A 22,750-nucleotide genomic window follows, 5' to 3' on the forward strand; every position below is an offset into this window, starting at 1 on the left:
TAGACGTATATGTCACATGGTCCCTATGCTAACAAAATTGGAGCTAGCGTAATGCTTCCCGTCTCCTTCCTGTCAGATCATCTGACTGCATGATCTGATTGAACGGCCTTAAAACGACATGTAACGTGAAATTTTGCTCCATAAATAAACTAAATTGAATTGCTTAGTGGCAAAGTTATTCAATCAGATTATTTCCAGATTAAATTAACCTTAAAAAAAAAAAAATATATATATATATATTTATCTGAATGGGTCTAAAACATTTTTATCATAAATTACATAAGTTACTAAATTACGCAAAAAGAGATAATTTTGGTAATCCTAAACCTGTGTGTCTGTGAGAAAGAAAAAGCAATCTTAATAGAGAAGGCCACAGCACCTGTTTTAAAGTGCATTTGGAAAATTTGCATCTGAACAAAGGTATTCGGATTGGCATCAATTACACAAATGAGGAGCCAAATAAAAAAATATACAGTAGTAGCCATTCAAAATTTCCCCACTTTCCTTGATGCGCCCTTGGCTGATCTCCTACAATTCCTTTTTAAAAACCAAACTTTGTACTAAAATTTTCTTTCTGTCATGATTTTCGGACATTAAGATCTAAAGAGAAGTGCAATCTCCTGGTTAGACTCTGTAATTCAGTGAAAGGGTGGGGTCAGAGTGAAAACAATATAAACGTCCAGGAGAAGGCCAGTGGCTGGAAGTTGGATGTAATTTCTCTGGGAATTGCAGGGGAGGCTGCCGCCATTGGGTTGGTGTTTGACTGTGAAGGGCCATTTTGAATAGGTGCTACTCTATGATAACAGGTGAAAAGTCTCAACATAGATAAGCACTTCATAAAAACATAAAACAAGACTAAATTCTCTTGGGTCCAACATTCAGTGCATTGTTGCTTTCAAACTGAGCACATAGCAACAGCTCATTCAGACAATTATCAAACACGGGGTTGAAGGAGTGATTATTGATTCTTGCAGTCATTTAGCTGTCCTTTAACCTCTTTACATGAGAGATCATTTATATAATATTTAAAGCTCTTCAAGAAGAGATTCAACAAGATGGGATTTCTTTATAAAAGGTTTTCTGCACTACTTCTCTGAGATTGATTCTTGTGTTTAGTGTAAATAAAAGTGAGTTGTTGTTGTGGTGAGAAAAACCAGACCAGTCCCTCTCAGTCTGTTCATTGTGCAGGTGTTAGTGTCTGATGTCTTTCATTTGCATTCTAATTTCAATAGTTTTTATTTCCACAGGGAGAAAATCATTTCCCTGGAAGTCTATCCTGTGTGGATTTCTGTGTGTCCTTCTTGTTCTCGCAGTTCTCGCCATCTTGCTCTGGTACTTCTGTACGTTCTTTGAAAGAACACTCTATCAGGCTTTTTGACTTTAATATGTTACTGTTGTAATAAATTTCCTGTTTGTTTGCAGTATATTACCAGTGTCCATTTGGGAAGTCATGCAGTCCTGGTGGCGTGTGTCTGAGCACCACCCAGTGGTGTGATGGTGTAAAGGATTGTCCTGATGGAGAGGATGAATCTCACTGCTGTGAGATATTCATGTCAACACCTTCCCTGTTCCTCTCTAAGATATGTTGTCATGGTTAAGTGTGTTGACCTGCTGTTGTTGTTTTCTCTTTATTTGCACAGTTCGCCAACGTGACACCGATTTCTTGCTGGAAAGTTATTCATCAAACCATGATGCCTGGTTGCCTGTGTGTGCTGAGAACTGGGATGTCAGCTATGGCAAAACTGTGTGTGAGCAGATTGGCTACAGCAGGTAAAAAAAATACTTTTGGCTAATTTAAAAGGTTTATAAACTCCCTACATTTCAATACTGGTTTCATCAACAGAGACGCTCTTCCATTCGGTGGTCAGTTTAACTGGACAGCCAGAGCCCCTGTTTAAATTACACATAAGTGAATATATACTGTTTTGGTCATTCTATTGGTACTTTTCTGGCCCTGAACTTTACTTAAAGGGTTTAGAAAAATGGCTGAACATGTGCTCTTTTTTTAAGATTTTCTTTTTTTAAAGATAATTTCCTTTTTCACTAAATATTTATCCACATTTTTATTGCAGTGTTTTACATAAAAACAATTATGTTTGTGGTTAGAAAAAGATAAGAATGTAAAAGGAATCTGAATACATTTTATTAGTTATTATAAAGAGAAAAACGTTCTGATTAATTTACTATACTAGAAATCAAAGAGTTTCCTCCAGATATTTCCTTTTCCTCAGTGTGGAATCAAACCAAATGGTAATTGCAGCTCATATCTGACCATTATGTAAAGGTTGGTTCCCAGGCGATAAAATCTTTTTCTTAATTATTAACTATTGCCAATGATCATCCACCATTGATTCCTCCACCCGTTTACAGACTCTGGATGTCGATCATAACCGAGTCAGGAGAGTTTAGATGAGGGAACTGGGAGGGTCGATAAATACAGTGTGGCCTCCAGTTTGTTTGTTGTTTTTCTTTCTGTGTGACATAAATTCTCTCTCTGCATACCTCTGTTACACAAGCCAAACACAACTTATGGAGACTAAAATACATCAGAGTTGTTCAGAGATCCAACCTCAGCTTCTCAGTGTAGAGCTGAGAGAAAAAGACAGGCTCCAGTTTTTATAGTGATCATGCTGTGGGATATTGGAAGTGAAAAAGTGCAGGAAAGATTTGGTATTCTGTTGTGGGCTTCGTCTCCAAGGGAGACTGTTCGTTCATATCTGCATAATAATCCAGTTACAAATAACCTTTCACACTGAAATGTGATTTTTTTTCTTGCTGTGTTATCAGTGAACTACTGATTTCTGAGGACAAATTCTGGTATAGAGAACCTAAGAAAACTGTGGATTTTGGTGGTTAACTCTGCAAACTGTGTTGATTCTTCACTATCACTTATTTTGTACAAATTCAAACAAAAACACTGTATTTTCCTCAAGTTTATGCAAAGTGATTCCTGTATAATATGGCCTCACCACTTCCTGTCTCTGTGAATCTTACAGGACAGATTTTAAGAGCTCCAGTCAAATCAGCACGAGCATTAATGCCCCCGACGGATACCTGAAGCTAAAGCCTGGAAGCAGCAGTGTGTCACCAGTACATTCACAACTCCTACACAGGTACAACTACTTCCTGATTTTATTCAGGATTTATTCAGAGTGAACTCATTAAATAGTCCTATCCCTCCTTACCTTGCAGCCCAGGTTGCTCGGCCCAAGCTGTCAAACTGCAATGCATTGGTGAGCTTCTAACTGCAACAGTACAAAATAAGATGTTAGTGCATGACTCAGCAAATCATCAGGGATCTTTTCTGTTTAGAATAAAGCTACATATTCAATTACAACTTTTGTCTCTCTGTGACTTGACGTGCAGAATGTGGCACGCGTTCAGCAGCTTCCAGCAGTCGCATCGTAGGCGGCAAGGAGGCTGCGATGGGCGACTGGCCGTGGCAGGTCAGCCTCCAGAGGGGAAATAGACACGCTTGTGGAGGCTCCATCATTAGCCCAAACTGGGTCCTGTCTGCAGCGCACTGCTTCCATCCGTGAGATTCTAGCTAACATTGTTTTTATCTAATGCAACTGGTGGATTGATTTTAGCATCTTTGCAAACAGACACTGTATGCAGTCAGTATGTGAATAAACTAACCTGAAAGGAGACAACGGTTTTTGCAGAATAACACAGAAACTTTTGTGAAGAATGACATCACTGCAAAAGTTGTCTAGCTAACCCAGTGTTACAGTCTTAGATTTAGACATAAAGTACACTGGTCAAAAAAATTAAAGGAACACTTTGTAATCAGAGTATAGCATCAAGTTAATCAAACTTCTGGGATATTGATTTGGCCAGGTGAATAGCAGAGGGGATTGTTAATCAGTTTCAGCAACTTTGGTGTTAATGAAATTAACAACAGGTGCACTAAAGGGGCAACAACGAGACAAGATCAAAACAGGAATGGATTTACAGGTGGAGGCCACTGACATTTTTTCCCCTCCTCATCTTTTCTGACTCTTTTTCACCAGTTTTGCCTTTGGCTTGGGTCACTGTCACTACTGTTAGCATGAGGTGCTATCTTGACCCTACAGAGGTTGCACAGGCAGTCCAACTCCTCCAGGATGGCACATCAATATGTGCCACTGCCAGCAGGTTTGCTGTGTCTCCCAGCACAATCTCAAGATCAGGGAGGAGATTCCAGGAGACAGGCAGTTACTCCAGGAGAGCTGGACAGGGCTGTAGCAGGTCTACAACCCATCAGCAGGACCGGTATCTGCTCCTTTGTACAAGGAGGAGCAGGAGGAGCACTGCCAGAGCCCTACAAAATGACCTCCAGCAGGCCACTGGTGTGAATGTCTCTGACCAAACAATTAGAAACAGACTTCACGAGGGTGGCCTGAGGGCCCGACGTCCTCTAGTGGGCCCTGTGCTCACTGCCCGGCACCATGGAGCTGGACTGGCATTTGCCACAGAACACCGCAATTGGCAAGTCTGCCACTGGCGCCCTGTGCTTTTCACAGATGAGAGCAGGTTCACCCTGAGCACATGTGACAGACATGAAAGGGTCTGGAGAAGCCGTGGAGAACGTTATGCTGCCTGTAACATCGTTGACCGCTTTGGTGGTGGGTCAGGGATTGTCTGGGGAGGCATATCCATGGAGGGACGCACAGATCTATACAGGCTAGACAACGGCACCCTGACTGCCATTAGGTATCAGGATGAAATCCTTGCACCCATTGTCAGACCCTATGCTGGTGCAGTGGGTCCTGGGTTCCTCCTGGTGTACAGCAATGCTCGGCCTCATGTGGCGAGAGTATGTAGGCAGTTCCTGGAGGATGAAGGAATTGATGCCATTGATTGGCCCCCACGCTCGCCTGACCTAAATCCAATAGAACACCTCTGGGACATTATGTTTCATTCTATCCAACGCCGCCAGGTTGCACCTCACACTGTCCAGGAGCTCAGTGATGCCCTGGACCAGATCTGGGAGGAGATGCCCAAGGACGTCATCCGTCGTCTCATTAGGAGCCTGACGTTGTCAGGTATGCATACACGCATGTGGGGGCCATACAAATTACCGAATACCATTTTGCGTTGCTGCAATGAAATTTCAGCAAAATGGACTAGCCTGCCGCATCATTTTTTCACTTCAATCTTTGGGGTGCCTTTGAATTCAGCCCTCTGTAGGTAGATATTTTTTTCATTTCCATCAAATGATGTGGCATCCTTTTGTTCCTAACACAACACCCAGTCCATGTTAGTATAAATGAACAGCATTATTTTTCCCCCATTGAGATCTGATGTGTTTTCAAAGTGTTCCTTTAATTTTTTTTTAAGCAGTGTATTTTTTATCTGCTTTTGAGATTGACACACTAAACCAGAGCAGATTCTTTTAGATAATTAATCTGCCTCTGAGAAGATTCTTCTCAAATAAGTGCACTAATCTGACAATTACAGTAATAAGATTTCATGATAAATATTCTCAAAACAAGAAGTAGAAGTAAAGATTTGGTAATTAGAACATTGATGTATTGCTTAGCAGTATAAATATGACTGAACTTTTCCAATCACTGCCTGCCTTATGGGATGAAAATGAAAACTAAAGATTTTAATCACAACTAGAAAGATATCATTTAAATGTGTTTTCTTTCACAGTAACACAGACCCTACAGTGTGGAGGGTAGCCTATGGGCATGTGAAGCTGTCCGAGATGGTCTTCAGGAGCTTAGTTCAGAAAATCATTAATCATAAGTATTATGACCCTGAAACGAATGCCTTCGATGTTGCTTTGCTGAAGCTCCAAGATCCTATAACTTTTACATGTAAGTGTTTCTTTTTAATTTCTGGTATTACTCACAGAATATCTTTGGGGACAAACATCAATTCAGATTTATGATGTGTCTTTATATACCAGCAACAGTTAGGCCGGTGTGCCTCCCCAATGTTGGTCTGAATGTTAATGAGGACAGCAACGCCTGGATCACTGGTTGGGGGGCTTTGTACTCTGGTGAGTTACCTGAACATGGCTGCCGTTCTTTCATTTTATTCTGTGTTCAGGTTTATTCTTCCACATTTATAAAACATTGAATCCATATGAACCAGAGTTTGGCTTCCAGTGCAAGAAGCGTTTTTGTCATATTCCATTCAGTTTGTCACAGATTTTTTATTCATTTTTCTCTCAGGGTCATCAGTTACTCCTAATAGCTTAAACGAGGCCCAGGTCACTGTTTACGACAGAGACACCTGTAATGCTGGTAGCGTGCTGGATGGGAAGGTCACTGAGACCATGTTCTGCGCCGGCAAACTGGAAGGAGGCGTCGACAGCTGCCAGGTCAGCAGGAATTCATGCTATGATAGATTTTTTTTTACTCCCTTCTAGTACTAAAGCCTCTGGAAAAAGAACGTCTAACACTGACCATCTACTAATGGGTATTATGGTCACAGATTTTTCACCAATAATAGGAAAATTGTTCCTCATATGGTCCATTTTTATTTTTGCTTCTATGCTCAAGTTATTGAATCAACAATTAATAAAAAAAATTTGCAGGTTAAAAATGGAAAGTTTTAGATTTTCTTTTTGTTAAATGTTTATAAATTTTATAAATGGCTAATTTTACTAATCTTACTCTCTTTGTGTCCAACTTTTACACAATTATATTTCATATAAATGTCCGTGGCCCCCCCATCAAAAGGCCTTGCCCCCCTTTTCCCTCATCATTACAAATGTGTAGCTATCCCATGAAGATTTGTCCATTAAAATGAGGCGATCGCCTGCCAGTTTGAGAGTGGATATAAAAAATGATTATTAATAATACTATATACTTATAGTGCGCCTGTTATCCCCTCTCACAGTTCTAAGAATGAAACTAAAACAAAAAATAAAACCTGCTTTCTCCAAGAGGGGGATCGATTGAGAAAGAAACCATCAAGACCTGATTTCTATGCTGACATTTAAACAACATACATGCAAATAAATAGAACAAAAAACAGTAAAGACTTTTATCAAAGCATTCAGTCATCTTTGCAGATTTACTACAGTAGCAGGCTTTCAAAATGGCCCTTTCAAGTCAAACGAGACTTCCCTCCAACTTCCAGCGAAATCCCCTCTAACTTCCAGCCACTGGAGGGACCCCTTCCTCCTCCTGGGTGTGCATTTTTTTTTTTACTCTCCACCCTTTCACTGAATTACAGGATCTGACCAGGAGAAGGTGCTTCTCTTTAGATCCTAATGTCAACAAATCATGACAGAAAGAATATTTTAGTACAAAGATTGATGTTTAAAAATGAATTGTAGGAAACCAGCCAAGGGCCCAAAAACCAAAGTGGGGAAATTTTGAATGGCTACTACTGTAACAAGTCAAAAAAATATTCTTATTCAAAGATATTCATCATATCCTGAAGATCATGATGTCAATACAGGTTTTTATAAATATTCGCCGTTCGTCTGTAAGTCAAATGCTACTTATCCAGGGTTTGGGGACCGTTTCTGCCTCACACGTACCACATATTTGGCCCCACAGTTCAGCTGAAAGAATAGAACTTTATTAATCAATAATCCGTTTTTTGAAGTAGATTTTTACTATTTTATGGTTTTATGTTCTTTATTCTTTAACGCGGGTCACTGTATGAATTTAATATTGAATTGTGTTTTAGTTTCTCCATGTTCCTTTTGAAAAAAAAAAGATTTTAAATATCAATACATTTTTATCTGAAAAAAAATAGTTTTATGTTAAGTAAATATGCAGAGGCTGCCTTTTAATATTTTTCCTGACTTAAGAAATGCAGTTTATGGTGTTAAGAACTCAGGATGGCTGCAAACACTCCTGAAAGCATTCTTTGCTTTTTTGAAACCATAATATCACATGTTATTTGAATTTCTTACACAACATCCTTAGATCTTTCTATCCTGTCTCCTGCAGGGCGACAGTGGAGGACCCCTGGTAGTTAACAAAGGAAATATATGGTGGCTCATAGGGGACACCAGCTGGGGTTATGGATGCGCTATGAGGAACAAACCAGGAGTATATGGCGATGTAACCTACTTTACGGAATGGATATATAAACAGATGCAGGTACAGCGATGTACAGTCATAGCTCTTTAGCTTACCTGATGTTTTTTCTAATCGGATGTTTCAATTTATCTCAGATGCAGTTTGCATGTCAGTAGTTTGTTTTCCTTCATATGAGCCTTTTAGTTGTTTTATTTATAAAGGGCTTCTGATAAGTTAAACTTGTTTTTTGTAACTTGTTTTAATTTTATGTTAACATAGACACGGACATGTACATCTCATCCTGCATTTCTGCTTTAATCTTCGCAGAATCAGTGAAAAAGACGAGGCTGAAGACCGTTTGGACCAATGCACTTTTAAATGAAAACTTGGAGAAAATCTACTGATCAATGAAAACTTTTACTAAATGAATGATAGAAATAATTCTTAAAGTTTAAGGGGTTTTTTTTGTACATAAACATTTTATGTTTGTATTTCAAATGATTTTGCCTATTTATTTATTTTATTTTTTGTGATGACTTGAAAACAAAAATGCAAATCTGAGAGGCAAATATAACATTATTTGGTCAAATTATATTCTACTAAATTATGAGCATATGAGGAAAACACATAAATGAAATGAAATAAATGTTGGTTTAGCTTTATAAACGACAGCTCAAAACATGTTGGCATGGGGAATGATGGAATCCCCATTAGCATTTTGTTAGCTTGGCTTACAAAACAGTAAACACATGACATCAAAAATTATTGAAACCCCAACTTTTTAGCTGGAAACCCTCCCTAAATTTGACAGACCTGTAACCTCCTTTTATCTACAGTTTTCAGTAGTCTATCATATCAAGCCCACAGCAGAGAAGCTGCCCTTTCCTTACAGACGTGCCATTCCTAAATTCTCTGGCATCTTAAAGTTCCCAATAATTGCAGGGAGAAATGTTGAATGGTCTGGTTTTGCAGTAATCTGTTTCAGAAATTAACCATCCACTAAGCCTTTGATCTTACTGCAGATTCAGACTCTTTGGCCCTGTGGCCTTCCATACTGGTGTCTCCCTGGTGCGAACCTCAGGGGAGTTTCACAGCTAAGAGATTGAGAGTACATGAGGTAAGGCTCAGTGGCGTAACCCGGACGGATAGTTGGAAAAGAAAAAGAAATCTTGCCACCCCTGTTGCCATGCCGCTGAAAACATTAACACTGTTTTAAATTTAAAAACATTTGCGAAGACAACAGTCAAATTTCTTGAATGCATCCTCATGCAGCACCTTCTGCTACACTTTTAATTGGTTATGCTGACATGCAATTCCTTTCCAAACGGCTCCAAAAAGCAACACGGCCGCGGCACATGGGAACAATAAAAAGCATTTACTTTGCTGCTAGTATGTACGTTTCTTGGTACAAAATTAAACAATATGCTCTTTTAATGGGAAGTAAGGGAGACTTTGCACCACCGTGCCTGTACTTAGTATTACCTATGAGTATTACTACTTTAATTACTAGTCTCATGAAATGGACAAATACGTCACACTGGCTTCATACTGGCTAAAAAGAACATGTTGGCAATGTGATCAGCAACATTCACAGAAATTAGGTAGAATTATTAATATTGGTATGTGTAATGCAGCATATTGGTACATTACAAAGAGGTTTTCCATTAACTTTATAGGCTGAGTAAAATTTGGCTTCTGATTCCAGTAAGCACTGCATCCTGCAAAACAAGTTTCTCTGCCCTTAAATAAAGAATAAAAAAAACACCTTAGGAATACAATGGCCGATGATAGATGAATTCACCTGGGCATACTCAGTGTTGAGTCAAGGAGGGCTTATTCCCTTTAAATATGGAAGTCTTTGTAAAACATTTTGCTTCATCTCACCAAAACCACAGAATTTTGCTGTTCTGATTGTTTTTGTGAACTTGGTTGTTGTCATATCACTGGGTAGTGGTCAGATATAGTGCATTTTAAAGGGCTGTCCATTTGACAGGTACAAATTTACCTCAAATTTTTGTTTACTACTGGATTTGATTAGTCCAAGGAGCACATCAAGTACTTATTTATTTCTATATTTGCTGTATACTTAATTTTTAATACATTGTACAGTACATAATTGTATACATTTTGAATAATAAGCAACTTTAATCAATAAACATTTTGGAGAAAATGATTATTGTTTGTGGTATAGCTGAACCCTTTATATAATGACCACCCTAAATAATACCTTGCTACCCCTGTTTTAAAAGCCTAGCTCTGCCACTGATGTGCTTGGGGCCTTACTGAGGGCCTTGGTCTTTATCCCCAAGCACAATGGGAGGCGGGATCACATGACCCTATATACAACACAAAATCCTTTACAGAGTACACTATACAAGTCAAAGATAATTCAAGATGTGTTTTGCACAAACTAATGTCTGTCCACAGGGCAGAGGCAACAATCCTGACAATTAAATTAATCCATTATGGTAATGTACACCTGATCAGAAGTTCTGGGTTCAGATATGTAAGGACTTGTCGGAGAGCCCTAGTTGTATAATACCACCGTCCCCATCAGTTTGTTTGCTTGGTAACTTTGATGATAGCTCTTTGGGGGGAAAATATGGTTTACATGGTCTTCACTGCCCTATGCATTACAAAGAAAATTATCCTCATGAATTGGAAGAGCAACAAAAATAAACAATAAGTATAGAGATCTTTTGCTGGAACACATTACTCTTGAGGCAGCAAGAGTAACTCTGGGGGGGGTTGGGAGGATTGATTGTGTAGGCCTCACCCCTGATGGCTCCCTCTATCCCCACTCAAATGGGGGTGAACATAATCCATGTAAAATAAAATCAACATAATATAAGGCTTAATTTAAACAGCTTGGCCTTTTTTCAGTGTAGTCCTGTTTCTCTGCCTGTGACTGACTGGATGTGCTCTCTTCATCTACTGACATGGGAGCTGGCTCGTAGCCTGTCTGCCTGGCTGTGTGTTTCCTGGACGGGGCCGCCTGTGGAGCTGGTTGACAGTTGCCTTTTGTATCTTTCTTCTTTCTGTATGTCTGCTTATGTCTCTTTGAAGCCCAGTCGGCCTCAGCAGATGGCTGCTCACACTGAGCCTGGTTCTACTGAAGGTTTCTTCCTGTTAAAAGGGAGATTTTCCTCTCCATATTCACTATAAGCATGCTTGGTGTGAGTGTGTGCCAACCTGTGCTACACAAAGAAGTTGGGGAAAAAAAGGCAACAGACTCCAATTTATTTGTGTGTGAAAAAATCTAAATTGATACGATATGAAGGGTTTTCAAATGGAAAATGGCCTGTACTATTATGGCGCTTTTTCAAGTCAGAAGACTTGGCCAAAGCGCTTTACTCTTTACTCCGCTTTACTCCACATTCCAACACACACTCACACTCCACTGTCGCCAATGTACAACAATTAGAAGGGAAAAGTAAACTTACCATTCATGTCTTTTGACATTAATGAAAGAAAAAGACCTTCTGTGCCTCAGCGTGTAGCATGAAAATTATCCTTTGACTGGATTTTTGCAGAAAAAAATTTAATTCCTGTCTATCGTTATTATTATAATCTGTTAGAAATATTATGCTTTGTCTGATGGGGAGGCAAATTAATGATTAATAACTATTAATAAATGATAATAATCAAAGGGGAAAAAACTAGAAAATGGCTACTACTACAAGAACAATATGAAAACTAAAAGGAAAAAAGCTTAAATGTGGCAAAGCACCTCATTTTATATATACGGTTAAAATAGTTAAATTTGTTGGAATTTTTCTTCATTTTTGAAAGGACTTTGGACTACATCACTTAGCCTACTTCAAACTAACATGTCTGAACAAATTGGCTGTGTTCTAACAATGGCTTTTTAATGGGAAGATTTTTTTTTTATTATTTCAAATCCAAATGTATGGAATTATATTTTCATCGATCAGACACCTCACACATATGTACAGCAGGGGGCGGTAATCGCCTGTTGTTTAAGCTTGAAAAGTCCATTTTAGCCAACTAGATGTGAAGTTTTCTAAAAGAAGTTTCTTAACTCATCTAAGAGTTTTCTTCAGTTCTAAGCACTGAGATTAATATACTGTAGATGGAACATATTAATGGGGAAAAGGTGGCTCTGGTCCCTCCACTGGATTGGCCATGGAGGTGACCTGGGGGGTTAATGGTGATTAGGATGGGTCATTAACTTCCTCATGAGAGCAGTTTTGGTCACATACTTCATTGAAGTGTGAGTCAGGTGAGGGTGAATGAGAGGTGAATCTTCTGGGTATTGTTCCTAAAAGCGCTTCCCACGTAGGTCATAGGTTATGTTAAAGACCACCTCCTCTGCTAAGAGATGTTTTTTCCAGGTTAACAAAGATGGCTTCCTTAGCCCCTCAATCCATGGCTCTGTTTGAATATATGGGCTGCGTCTTCCAAGGAAGCGGTCTACCTGGACTGGATCCTTCGAAGTCCGTGAAAACAAGGAGACCGGAAGAGCTTTGGCTTTGAATTTAAACAGGTCTAGCCTTCGCCGGCTTTTATCGTCGTACGCTCTGTCACTATGCAGCCGTGACACACAAAGCAGGAAGAGAATGAATCTCAAACTTTTCAAAACAGCTTCATTTTAATTTTATTTATTTATTTTTTATTGTAAAGTGAACAAAGACTACACTCATGAGAATCCAAAGTGGAATAAAGGTGCCAACCACCGGGAGCATGAACAAATAAAAGCCAATGTCATGATAGAAACCTTAGTCAGTTAAATAACATGCTGCTGTAATTTTGCACATCTCTGATGTTGCTGCTATTTTCACATATCCATTACTGTAAAAATGTCCATAGCTGTATATTGGTTATTTATTCTCCAGGTGCACAGTTTTAATATTGTTAAAACACTTTACAGTACAGTATTTTATTATTTATCTTTCAACTCTTAAATATTATGTTATTCTTATAAATTTTTCAAGGTCCAAATTTGTATGACCATTTTTCCTAATTTTTTTTTTTTTTTGCTACCGGTACTTTAAACACTAGAATTTCCCGATTGTGGGACGTTGAAGAGATTTTCTATTCTGTTATATTCTATAAAAGGGGTAGAAAGATATACCGTAAGTAAATCTAAACAATGTATGTATAAAAAATATATCTGCAAAATCTCTTATATTCAACAACAAAAAATGCATAGCAATATATCCAGGGAAGGATGTAATAGCAATAAAAAAAAATAAAAATCCTGTCAGATTTATAGTCCCTACCCTGCAGATATATTAGAATCTGTCCTTAAATTACAGCCAAACCCATTTACACAGTAACGGATAAAGCCCTTTAGATTTACCCTTTAGATTAATTTTTCATAACTGCAAAGATGTATTGTCAATAAAACCAGATTAGGATATTCAGCAACCATGTAGGACCTTTGATGAAACAGGCATGTGCAAGTTTCCTACTGGCATGCAGCCTTTTCTGGCATATGCCACTTGTCAACTGGTATATACCAATGTTTTAAAGGGGCATGCCAGTAATTTTGGCTCTCGCTGTCACTTTCATTTTCAGCAACCACCGTGCATATGACTTGGGCTTAATCTGTTAAATTGGTGATGTTAATGTCACACATCTTTCTAAGTTGTCCTAGGTCACAAACTCTTGGTGTTCCTCTTGTTCTCCTCTGCATTTTGATGGTGGAAAGCTTTCACCTATTCAACCAGCTCCAGAATACCTTTCTACTGCAGCCTTGTAGCAAAAAGCATTTATCAACCTCCTCCGCCGTAGTGTCTTCTTTGGTTCTATGCTGTTACAGTTTGACTCTATTAATCATACTTTTTTATATTAGTGTAACCAGAGTTAAAGAAATCAAAGAAACGCCAAAAATACTCAACCATCAAAAAGGAAGACATTTATTCAGCATGTAGTATGGATGAGTAGAGGGGGAATCTGTTTCACTTACAAAAGTAATTTGCTAAGTAATTGTGTAAAGTATTCTTACAGATATCATGAATCAAAAATCAAAACCATGTAAGTGTGCACACACCTGGCAAATAAAGCTGGTTCTTAATCTAACCTTTGTGAATTGACTTTTTTTCGTTAATGAGATTAGGGTGGCTCCTATCCAATGTAATGTCTCCTGCATATTCTTCTCAGGCTTCGGTTGAGGACCCAAATGCAGAGGCTGAGAGGTAGGGGTGAGTTCTGGCAGTTTTTTTTTTATGAATTAACACAGATAACAGAGGCAGGAATCCAAAAATCCAACATGAAAATGTAAAAATTAACAAGAACCATGGAGACATCAGTGGAAAACAAGCATGTGGAGTCAGCAAAAGGCGAGGAGAGACGAGGAACCAGCACAGAGGAACTGCACAAAGAGAGTATCTATTGTAGACTGAACAAAGACAGGACTAACGAGGAGATTGGGAGCAGGTGTGAAGAGAGCAGTCTAGGAAGGAGCTAGGGAAAAGGAGACCAACACCAGAGGGGTACAGAGGGCAACAAATAAAAACCTAAGAACTCAAATATATCCAGAAAATACAACAAAATAGGAATTAAACCAATAAAATTAGAAAACATGGAGCAAATTAAAACATAACAGAACCAAGAAAGTGACACTTCTCTGTATGGCAGATGTTATACAAATATAAAAAAATACATAACATTTTTATTAAAAAGGTTATAACAGGAAAAACAAGAGTAGTTCAATCCATTCATTCATCCAGTGACAGTTTATTCTTGTATGATTACCTAACAAGAAAAAAAACACAAAACTGTACATGTATAACTCAAACCTAAGTGGTAGAGAGAGCAATTAATCCAACGGTCATACTTTAGACTGTCGAAGGAAGGCAGAGTACCTTGAAAGAAATCATACAAGTAAGAGGGAAATCCTGCAAACAAATACAGAAATACTAAAGAATGAGATTCCAACACTGGCCTATAATGTTGCCATGCACCTGAACAAACAACGTTGATACGAGAGGAACATTGGAATTGTGTGTCATGTTGTTCTAGAACTGAAACAAGTAGAATGTTTCACGTGTGTGTGTTCAACTTCTGTGTCCTGGTATCTTTTAAAGAAAGCATGAAAAATATATATCTGAAGTGACTTTGACTGTCAACCTGAGTAACGGTAGCAATGTAGGAAAAAAACCCTTGAAACTACCACTTTAACCTTCTGAATGAATTTAACTACTGCAAAGGTACTTAGAAAAAGGTATTATTCATATTATTCATATTAAAGATGATCAAAATCCAAAACTTTAAAATTATTTTTCGAGAGGACCATGTTGGTTAATGCATAGGACCGATGATGCAGTGATTTGGAGGAAGTTGCAGAACTTAACTGTTCATGTGGGAGAGTCTGCTGACTGAACAATCTGTCTTTCATTTTACAAATGTGTGCTTACATATGAGAGATGGGAACTGCACATATGAAAAAGAATGTTTTCTGTTCTGATTAATCAAAATTCCACTTTCTGCCTGATGTTGCAAAAAAATCTCTCAGAACATGCAATCAACTGGTTTTCCTAACCGATCTTACATTACGGTCTCTGTAAAGTGTCTTGAGATTAAGTGTCATGAATTGGTGCTGTTTAAATAAACTGAATTAAGATTGATTTGAAAATGGAGTTACATATTACACATACTATATGCACTTTGACAATGACGACATCAGCATCATGCTGTAACAATGCTTTTGGATATTTTGAAGCTTGGCAGAGCTGACGGGCAGATGGATAAAGATCACAACAGGATGATCCGATATTAATATTAATATAATGATATTAATATTCTGAGGATAAAAATGATACAAAGATATAAATACTTTAACAAGGATTTGCAGGTGAACTACATGACAAACCACAGCAGTTAGAAAGTCCTACCATTTAAAAAAGGACCAAATCTATGAATCTACAGGACAAAATAAAAAAACTTTTTTGCAGCTTGAAAAGAATTTCTACTTTTTGACTAACATTATCATAGTCTATGTGTGTGTATATTGCATGTGTTGGTGTCTGGGTAAGCTTAAAGCAGTGAGTTAAAGCATAAAAAGTCTCTGAGAGCTGACTCATCCCAATATATCAGGCAAACACATGCCGTGTGTCTTGACTTCATTTCACATATTTATGCTTGTTTTGTTTTCCATTAGTGTGGCAGGCTGAGCATTAAGGAGGCGGAGCAGGCTGAGGAAACGATGCATCACTGACAGGATCACAAGCTAGAGAAGTGAAGTATAGCCTGAGATGAATCATGCAAAATCGTAAAAAGCTTACCTGTTAAAGCACCTCTTTGCAAAGCAGCAGCAATAAAATCAAAGCTAGGTGCCAAGTACGTAAACATCTTTTAGTAAATTGGAATCACATAATCAGCAAAAAATTGAAAACTATATATTTTATGATTAAATGTTACTTCTAGTTCACATGCATTTTATGGATTCCAAAATGTCACAATTATGTATTCTGGAACCATTAATTTACCATTATTAATGAAGTCCTCACTCATATCATAGGCTTCTGCTTTTAATCTCTTTTCATATTAATTCTGGCTTAAAAACAGAGATAAATGTAAAAGAAACTATGCTATCTCATTGTGTGACATTAAAATAGGTTTCATTTGAATTGTTAATACATCAACACAAATTAGTGTATAACTGCAAAGCCTGAGAATATGCTTTTCAAAATGTTCAAAGTGCAGACCTTGAAAGTATGATGCATTTTTATTATCAGCCCATTACTTTTTGTAATAATTGTTCATGTTCTGCCTTTTTGAATCAGAATCAGAACTACTTCATTAATCCCTTGTGGGACATTCCTTTGTTGCTTCTTTCACCAGTTTCAGTGCTATGATGAGCTCTAAAGCCAGACTTAAACTTTTATCCGTTTATTATGGTGTAAGTGGTCACACACTTGTTTGGCAACTACTTTCTCCAGAATTTTAGATCAGAAAGGACGATTGGATATAGGTCTATAATTTACCAAGTCATCTGGGGTTCTACAGTAAAGGTTTGATTACAGCTACATTAAAAGCCTTAGGTACATATCCCTGTAACAGGGTGAGATTAATCACATCTAAACTGAAGGAGTAGATCAATGGGAATACTTCGCTAAATAACCTGGTTGGAACTGGATCTAATATACAAGTTGAAGGCTTAGATGAAGACAATAGTTTTGTTAACTCTGAAAGTTAAACTGGATCAATGCAGTCTAAACCCAGTTCAGATTCTATGGCTACCTCAGATGCTGCCTCACCGTCCACAGATAAAACAATCATAGTTAATAGTCATAGAACATATTATTAGTCATAGAACTAGCAACCCCATCAACAAAATCATCAACCTGTGAAGGGGAATAAGTTAAACTTTTGCCCTCTGCAGCACTACTCAGTGACACAGAGGACAGAGAAAATGAAACAGATTCTTTAACGTTTATAACTGCTCTATCTGAAAATGATCTGCTTAAGGGAAACCTTCTTTTAATAACCTTCTTCTTAATTTAACTGTGTTAAATTAATCTTGAAGGTTATTAAAAAGTGGTCAGAGAGGACAGGGTTGTGAGGAAACTGTTATTTCTTCACATTCTTGCCATATGTCAGCACAGGGTCAAAAGTATGAAGATGAGAATGTGTGGGACTATTCACATTTGGAACAAAATAAGATTTTAAGTACAAATAAGATATAACAAGAAAATACAGATCACATTATATACAATCAACAGTATTTATAATTTGCTGCTTATTACCAAATTACAATTATTGCACATGACTGTGTTATTGCAATAAAATAAATGACTCGAATAGATTCTAATAAATGACTGTTAGACAGAGCCATTAATGATTACTACAGGCAGGAATGACTTTCTGTGGCACACTGTGCTGCAGTGTGATGAAATCAGTTTCTGACTGAAGGTGCTTCTCTGGGTGACCAGCAAATCACTAGAAGGATGTGCAGAATTGTCCAGCATGGATTTTATCCTGGCAAACATTCTGCTGTCAGAGTTCAGATCCTCCCACCAACGTGACTGTTTTGCAGTTGAGTTTGTTTAATCTGTTGACATCTTTCACTCTCAGTCTTCTGCCCCAGCATGCAACAGCATAAAGGATGTTACTGACCACCAAAGCCTCATAAAACATCTGCAGCATTGTCCGCAGATGTTGAAGGACCTCAGCCACCTCAGAAAAAGTACACCTCTAAGTATTTATAATCCTCCACAGTGTCCTCCTCCTCATTGATCACACAGATAGAAGCAGGGCTGACTGGGGCCTACTCCTTCTCACATCCACCAGCACCTTGGTCTTTGCCACCTTGAGCTGCTCACACCAGGTGACAAAGGTGAAGAGTTGAGGTTGAAAAAGAGAGAGTGTTTATAAATAACTGCAGTATCCTTAAAAAAAAAAAATTAGAGGAAACTGCAAGTTTGGTCTTTGACAGGACAATGAAAACACATGAAAATGCTGTAATCTAGACTGTTCGATTGTAGCTCTGACTGTGTTTAGTGATCTCATCCTGCCAGAAGGTGAATGTCGAACCCAGTCTCTTTCTTCTTTTACATGTCGTCTTCCAGAATGCTCCTCTATTCCATCTTCCATGAAGTCTAACCAGGGTCCCTGTCCCTGCTGAAGAAAAGCATCGCCATGACAGGATCTGGCCATGACTGTTTCATTGTGGGGATATTGTGTTAAGGTTAAAGTGCATATTCATCTTTTTACTCTAAATAGTATTGTGTATGTATTTGAAAAAAAGTCACATGTAGGTTTCTTTAGTATTAAATGTGTAAGTTTCAAAAATATAGAATTTTTTTGGGCTAGTATTGCTAATAGTTAAATACCATATAAAATACCATCTTAATATCTATGCACACTTAGGTTGGGCATGATGTCATTGAAGTTCCAAGATAGTATGTGGGATCCAGTATAAGCTGCAAGACTGCAATCTGTTGTATTGCTTTAGATTTGAACTTTATAAAGAAGCAATTATCTCTCTTTAGCCACGTCTGTAACGTAAAAACCAAACTAAACCATTTATGTAATTTAATAATACATATTATTACTGCACATACAGAGTGTTACATCAACTCAATATCAATCTCCAGTACCCAGTTCAGTAAATAAACCAGAAGAACATTTGAACCACGGAGGGAGGAGAAAGAGACATGCCGTCACTGAGTGCTGTCAGCCATCGCTGCCTCTCATGGTGATTCAAGCTTTCCCAGTGATTCATGTCTGTGCTGAGACTAAAACACAGCCCAGACTGTTGTCACTCTTCTTTTTCTCACCACATCCATCCCCCTTCTCCTATTATTTGTCCCCTCCTCTCCATTTATCTCTGTGTCCATCTCCCCTCTGCTTCCTGCCTGCTAATTGTTGTTGTACCATACCGGTTATTTTTTCCACTGAGGGGGCACCATCTCTCCTGCAGCCCACATTTCCCTGCAGCATTTCAAGGCTCATACTGTTAGACCTCCAGGATGTTCAAAAACTCCTAACACACCCAGTTCCACCTGTGGGCTGGTGCAGCCCAGCAGGGGATTTCACTACTGTGATGATGGGGTGCACTGTTCCTTCCTGAACCCAAATAAATCTGTCTTTGGCTTCTGTCCTGGAGTGTGTTTCCAACACACTGCAAAGCACATGAAATGATAGCATATTCCTATGGCTGGGATTCACTCTTCAGTGACCTTGCTCAGCAATCAGAATCTGCCTTCTGATGATACATTGGAGTTCAAACGATGGTGTCTGTTTTGTTTTTGTTTTTTTTAAATCACTGTTCACACTTGTCAGTTTGCTGATTTATATGCTGAATCTCTGCCATAGTTGTGTTCTAGCCTCTATTGAGCTCTGTGTAAATTCCACCTTGACTTCCCCTTTCAGAAAAATTGCAAGACTGGACTTGTAAGGACATTTCCACTGAGTGAAGGACCTCTGCCATCTCACAGAATGCGAGAAACTACCATCCTCAGGCTATACGCACACACACACACCCTCACACAAACACACACACTCAACTCTGAGCATCTACACATGCTGGCAAGCATTTTTAGAAAATAATGGAGGCAAAACCATTTAGTTAATTTATTTTTATTTTGTAGTTTAAACACAGAATAAATACATTGAAAGAAGTTGTACATTTTAAGATGTGGGTTCACAAAGGACACTGAATAAACTATGTTCTTCACCGTTTTCCTCAGTTTTTCATTTATGTTCAAATTTTAACAGCCACAAAAGCTATTTTTATCTGGGTTTAATACACAATTCCATTATTTTTGTGAATAAACTGATTTATATTAAAGTGGAAAATGTCATTTATCTGTGTATTACACAATTTTAGAAATGCAGGATCACATGTATTTCTTATGAAGTCTAAATTGTTCAGTTAGCAGGTTGTGCATTAATGTAGTTCCAGCTGTGCGAATCTGTTGTTGCAGTTCAGTTCTGGTGGCTTACGATGGATCTTTAGCCCGTTAAAGTATGTCTGCACAGACAGAGAAACTGTGCTCTGGTTCCTGCACGTAGCTCACCTGCCATGAACGTCCTAGAGTAGGAGGTGGCTCTATGAAACTGTCCATGTATCCTTGAGGGCATGAGTTCCATATATCCGACTGATACTCCAACCCATCACCCATCGGAAGGTATCTCAATGGACTAGACAGATTGTCATGTCCACTGCATTGTCCATGAGAGGCATAAAAATGTCTCTCGGCTGGATAGCAAGAGTAGTGAGGTGACAGTGGACAAGATTTCATGGTGCTATCCATGTAGACATGGGAATCTGCAGACAGCCTGCGCAGGTGAGATCCTTTTTGCTGCTCCATCTGCTGGGAGGCAGATGCATGCCAAGGGATGCAGCTTTGATGCTCTAGCCGAGGTACACCAACCCTGTTCTGCTCAAGTCGAGACCCTCCCATCACAGCTGGCCCTACAGAAGACCTGTGGCACTCTCGGTGGCTGCAAGGCTTGTTGGGAGGATTTGAGCTCAGGTAAACAGAGAGGGAGGAGATGCGGTTAATTGCCCTCTGCAGTGTAGCGATCTTAGATAGCCGTTTGCCATTTAAGTCATGATTCAGTGCAAGACGAAGAGCATTGAAGGCTTGGTTGTAGTCCATTATACGCTTTCGCTCACGCACATTAGCAGCCATTCTCCGAGCCTTTGAACGGACGGGTCTGTTGCGTTTCTTGTTCTGGCTTTCCTCAGTGTCAATGAGGCTGTCTTCAAAAGTTGGTTTACCGCTTCCATCGCTGTCACCTTGTCCCAGCACGCCAATCTCGAGCTCTTCCTCTGAGAATTCTGAACCTGTGACACTGCTGCAGCTCATCGTGTCTATAATGCAGACACTATCCAAGTACAATCTAAGTCTTGGGGAGGAAAGAAATTCGCTGCACGTTTCTAATCTCATCAACACTCTCCCTGTTTGTTTAATGGGGCTGTAGGTATTTGCCGCTACTCAGACAGCCCGGGTGTTCTCTCCGTCTTGCTCCTCTGGTGCACCGTGGTTACCTGTACCTTAAAAGACAGGTTGGTCTGCTTTTTAAAACATCTTGGAGTCACATGGTACAACCACTCATGAGGAATGATGCACTCTCTCTCCCTTTCCATGTTTACGGGTGCCCTGCAGGCAAATGGCAGTGTCACCTCTTCCTGCTGCTCTGACTCTCCCTCACATCTCTCATCGAATCACGTAGAAGAGCTGCAGCTACGTATGCCCTTGTAACATAAGCAAAAAACCTAGAGAAACACATTTAAAACCCAATAATCACATATAAATAAAAAAGAAATGTAGCTGTTCTTAATTTTGATGTTGAATAAGAGAAAACTTTTCATGTTTTGGGTCAGATATGATGTTTATTTATAAGCGTTTTTCAAAAAATCTTTAAAGTGCTTCATTTTGATATTTTCTCCTCACTCACCTAATTGCATGAGAAATCATAAACTCCATTCTTCCCTTACAGTCTTTTCATAAAGTCACACAGTTTTTATGATCTCAGTTGCTGCAATTACATTTCGTTTATGTGTTACAACTTGTTCATTTTTTGATAAAATATCATCCCTCTATCAAATCACTTAAGATGGTTCCTAATCTTTACTGCATACTTATCAGAGTGACCAAATAAGCTATATGTTTCCTCTATAGAAGAAACAGAACCTTCTTATCTGTTGCAGGTCAAATTCATCCCATTAGCTGTCTATACAGAGCTATTCTCTCTCCCTGTCTCCCTTTTTGCTCAGCTTTAAAGGCCATGTAATTTAAAGTGGCTGCCTTGAAACCTGTTCCCATAAATCAGGCCTGGGCAGCACCCGAGGACAAGACCAAAGTGAGCCTTTGATTTCAAGAAGAGGGAAAACCAAGGGTAAGTATTTCACAATTAGAACCTGTGATTGCTGCTGTCTTCAACAATCGATCTTTCTCTTGTGAGGAAAGGGTACCACCTCCAGAAAGTTGCTCTTTTTTATATATTGTTATTTTTCTTGCCTATTTTCCCTTTTATCCGTATTAAAAATAAAAATGAAATGTTAAATAAAAGTGACTGACTTTCACATAATCGGTTGTTGCTGTAACTTTAGATGATTCCTTGGACTTATACCAGAGTAGAATTTAAATACTAAGTAAAGTAAAGGCAGCCTCTTAGACGATGAACTGAGCATCATAGGAACATTACATACATAATTCTCTATTTTCTAGCTATATGCCTTTTTTGTTGACACAAAAACCTGTAGAACAATTTTAAACCTCCAGCTCTTTTCGCTAGTATGTAATACACTTGATATTAGTTTTAGGAATTTGGTTCCAAATAAAACACTGCTCAAT

At 38.6% G+C, this 22,750-nt stretch overlaps 2 protein-coding genes across 2 annotated transcripts; one reads left to right on the plus strand and one right to left on the minus strand.

Annotated features, from left to right (window-relative positions):
* The first annotated feature begins 796 nt into the window (after positions 1-796).
* Positions 797-9,222, plus strand: tmprss2 (transmembrane protease, serine 2). Its single transcript, XM_015385242.1, has 12 exons — positions 797-806; positions 1,248-1,340; positions 1,423-1,539; positions 1,641-1,770; positions 2,997-3,113; positions 3,193-3,233; positions 3,367-3,535; positions 5,641-5,807; positions 5,900-5,992; positions 6,168-6,316; positions 7,905-8,057; positions 8,304-9,222. The coding sequence occupies exons 1-12, from the start codon at positions 797-799 to the stop codon at positions 8,310-8,312; spliced, it is 1,248 nt and encodes a 415-aa protein (XP_015240728.1). The 3' UTR covers positions 8,313-9,222.
* A 10,993-nt stretch (positions 9,223-20,215) lies between these two features.
* On the minus strand, positions 20,216-21,381 carry bhlha9 (basic helix-loop-helix family member a9). Its single transcript, XM_015385249.1, has one exon. The coding sequence runs from the start codon at positions 21,338-21,340 to the stop codon at positions 20,408-20,410; it is 933 nt and encodes a 310-aa protein (XP_015240735.1). The 5' UTR covers positions 21,341-21,381; the 3' UTR covers positions 20,216-20,407.
* Between the last annotated feature and the right edge of the window lie 1,369 nt (positions 21,382-22,750).

This window comes from Cyprinodon variegatus, unplaced genomic scaffold (assembly GCF_000732505.1).
Source record: "Cyprinodon variegatus isolate N-32 unplaced genomic scaffold, C_variegatus-1.0 Scaffold334, whole genome shotgun sequence".
NCBI classification, from domain to species: domain Eukaryota; kingdom Metazoa; phylum Chordata; class Actinopteri; order Cyprinodontiformes; family Cyprinodontidae; genus Cyprinodon; species Cyprinodon variegatus.

Excerpts from the sequence above, each read along its gene's own strand:
- bhlha9 (XM_015385249.1), bottom strand. The coding sequence starts at position 21,340 with ATGAGATTAGAAACGTGCAGCGAATTTCTTTCCTCCCCAAGACTTAGA.
- tmprss2 (XM_015385242.1), top strand. Across the intron at positions 3,114-3,192 it reads CATTCACAACTCCTACACAG|CCCAGGTTGCTCGGCCCAAG; the intron begins GTACAACTACTT and ends CTTACCTTGCAG. Across the intron at positions 3,234-3,366 it reads TGTCAAACTGCAATGCATTG|AATGTGGCACGCGTTCAGCA; the intron begins GTGAGCTTCTAA and ends CTTGACGTGCAG.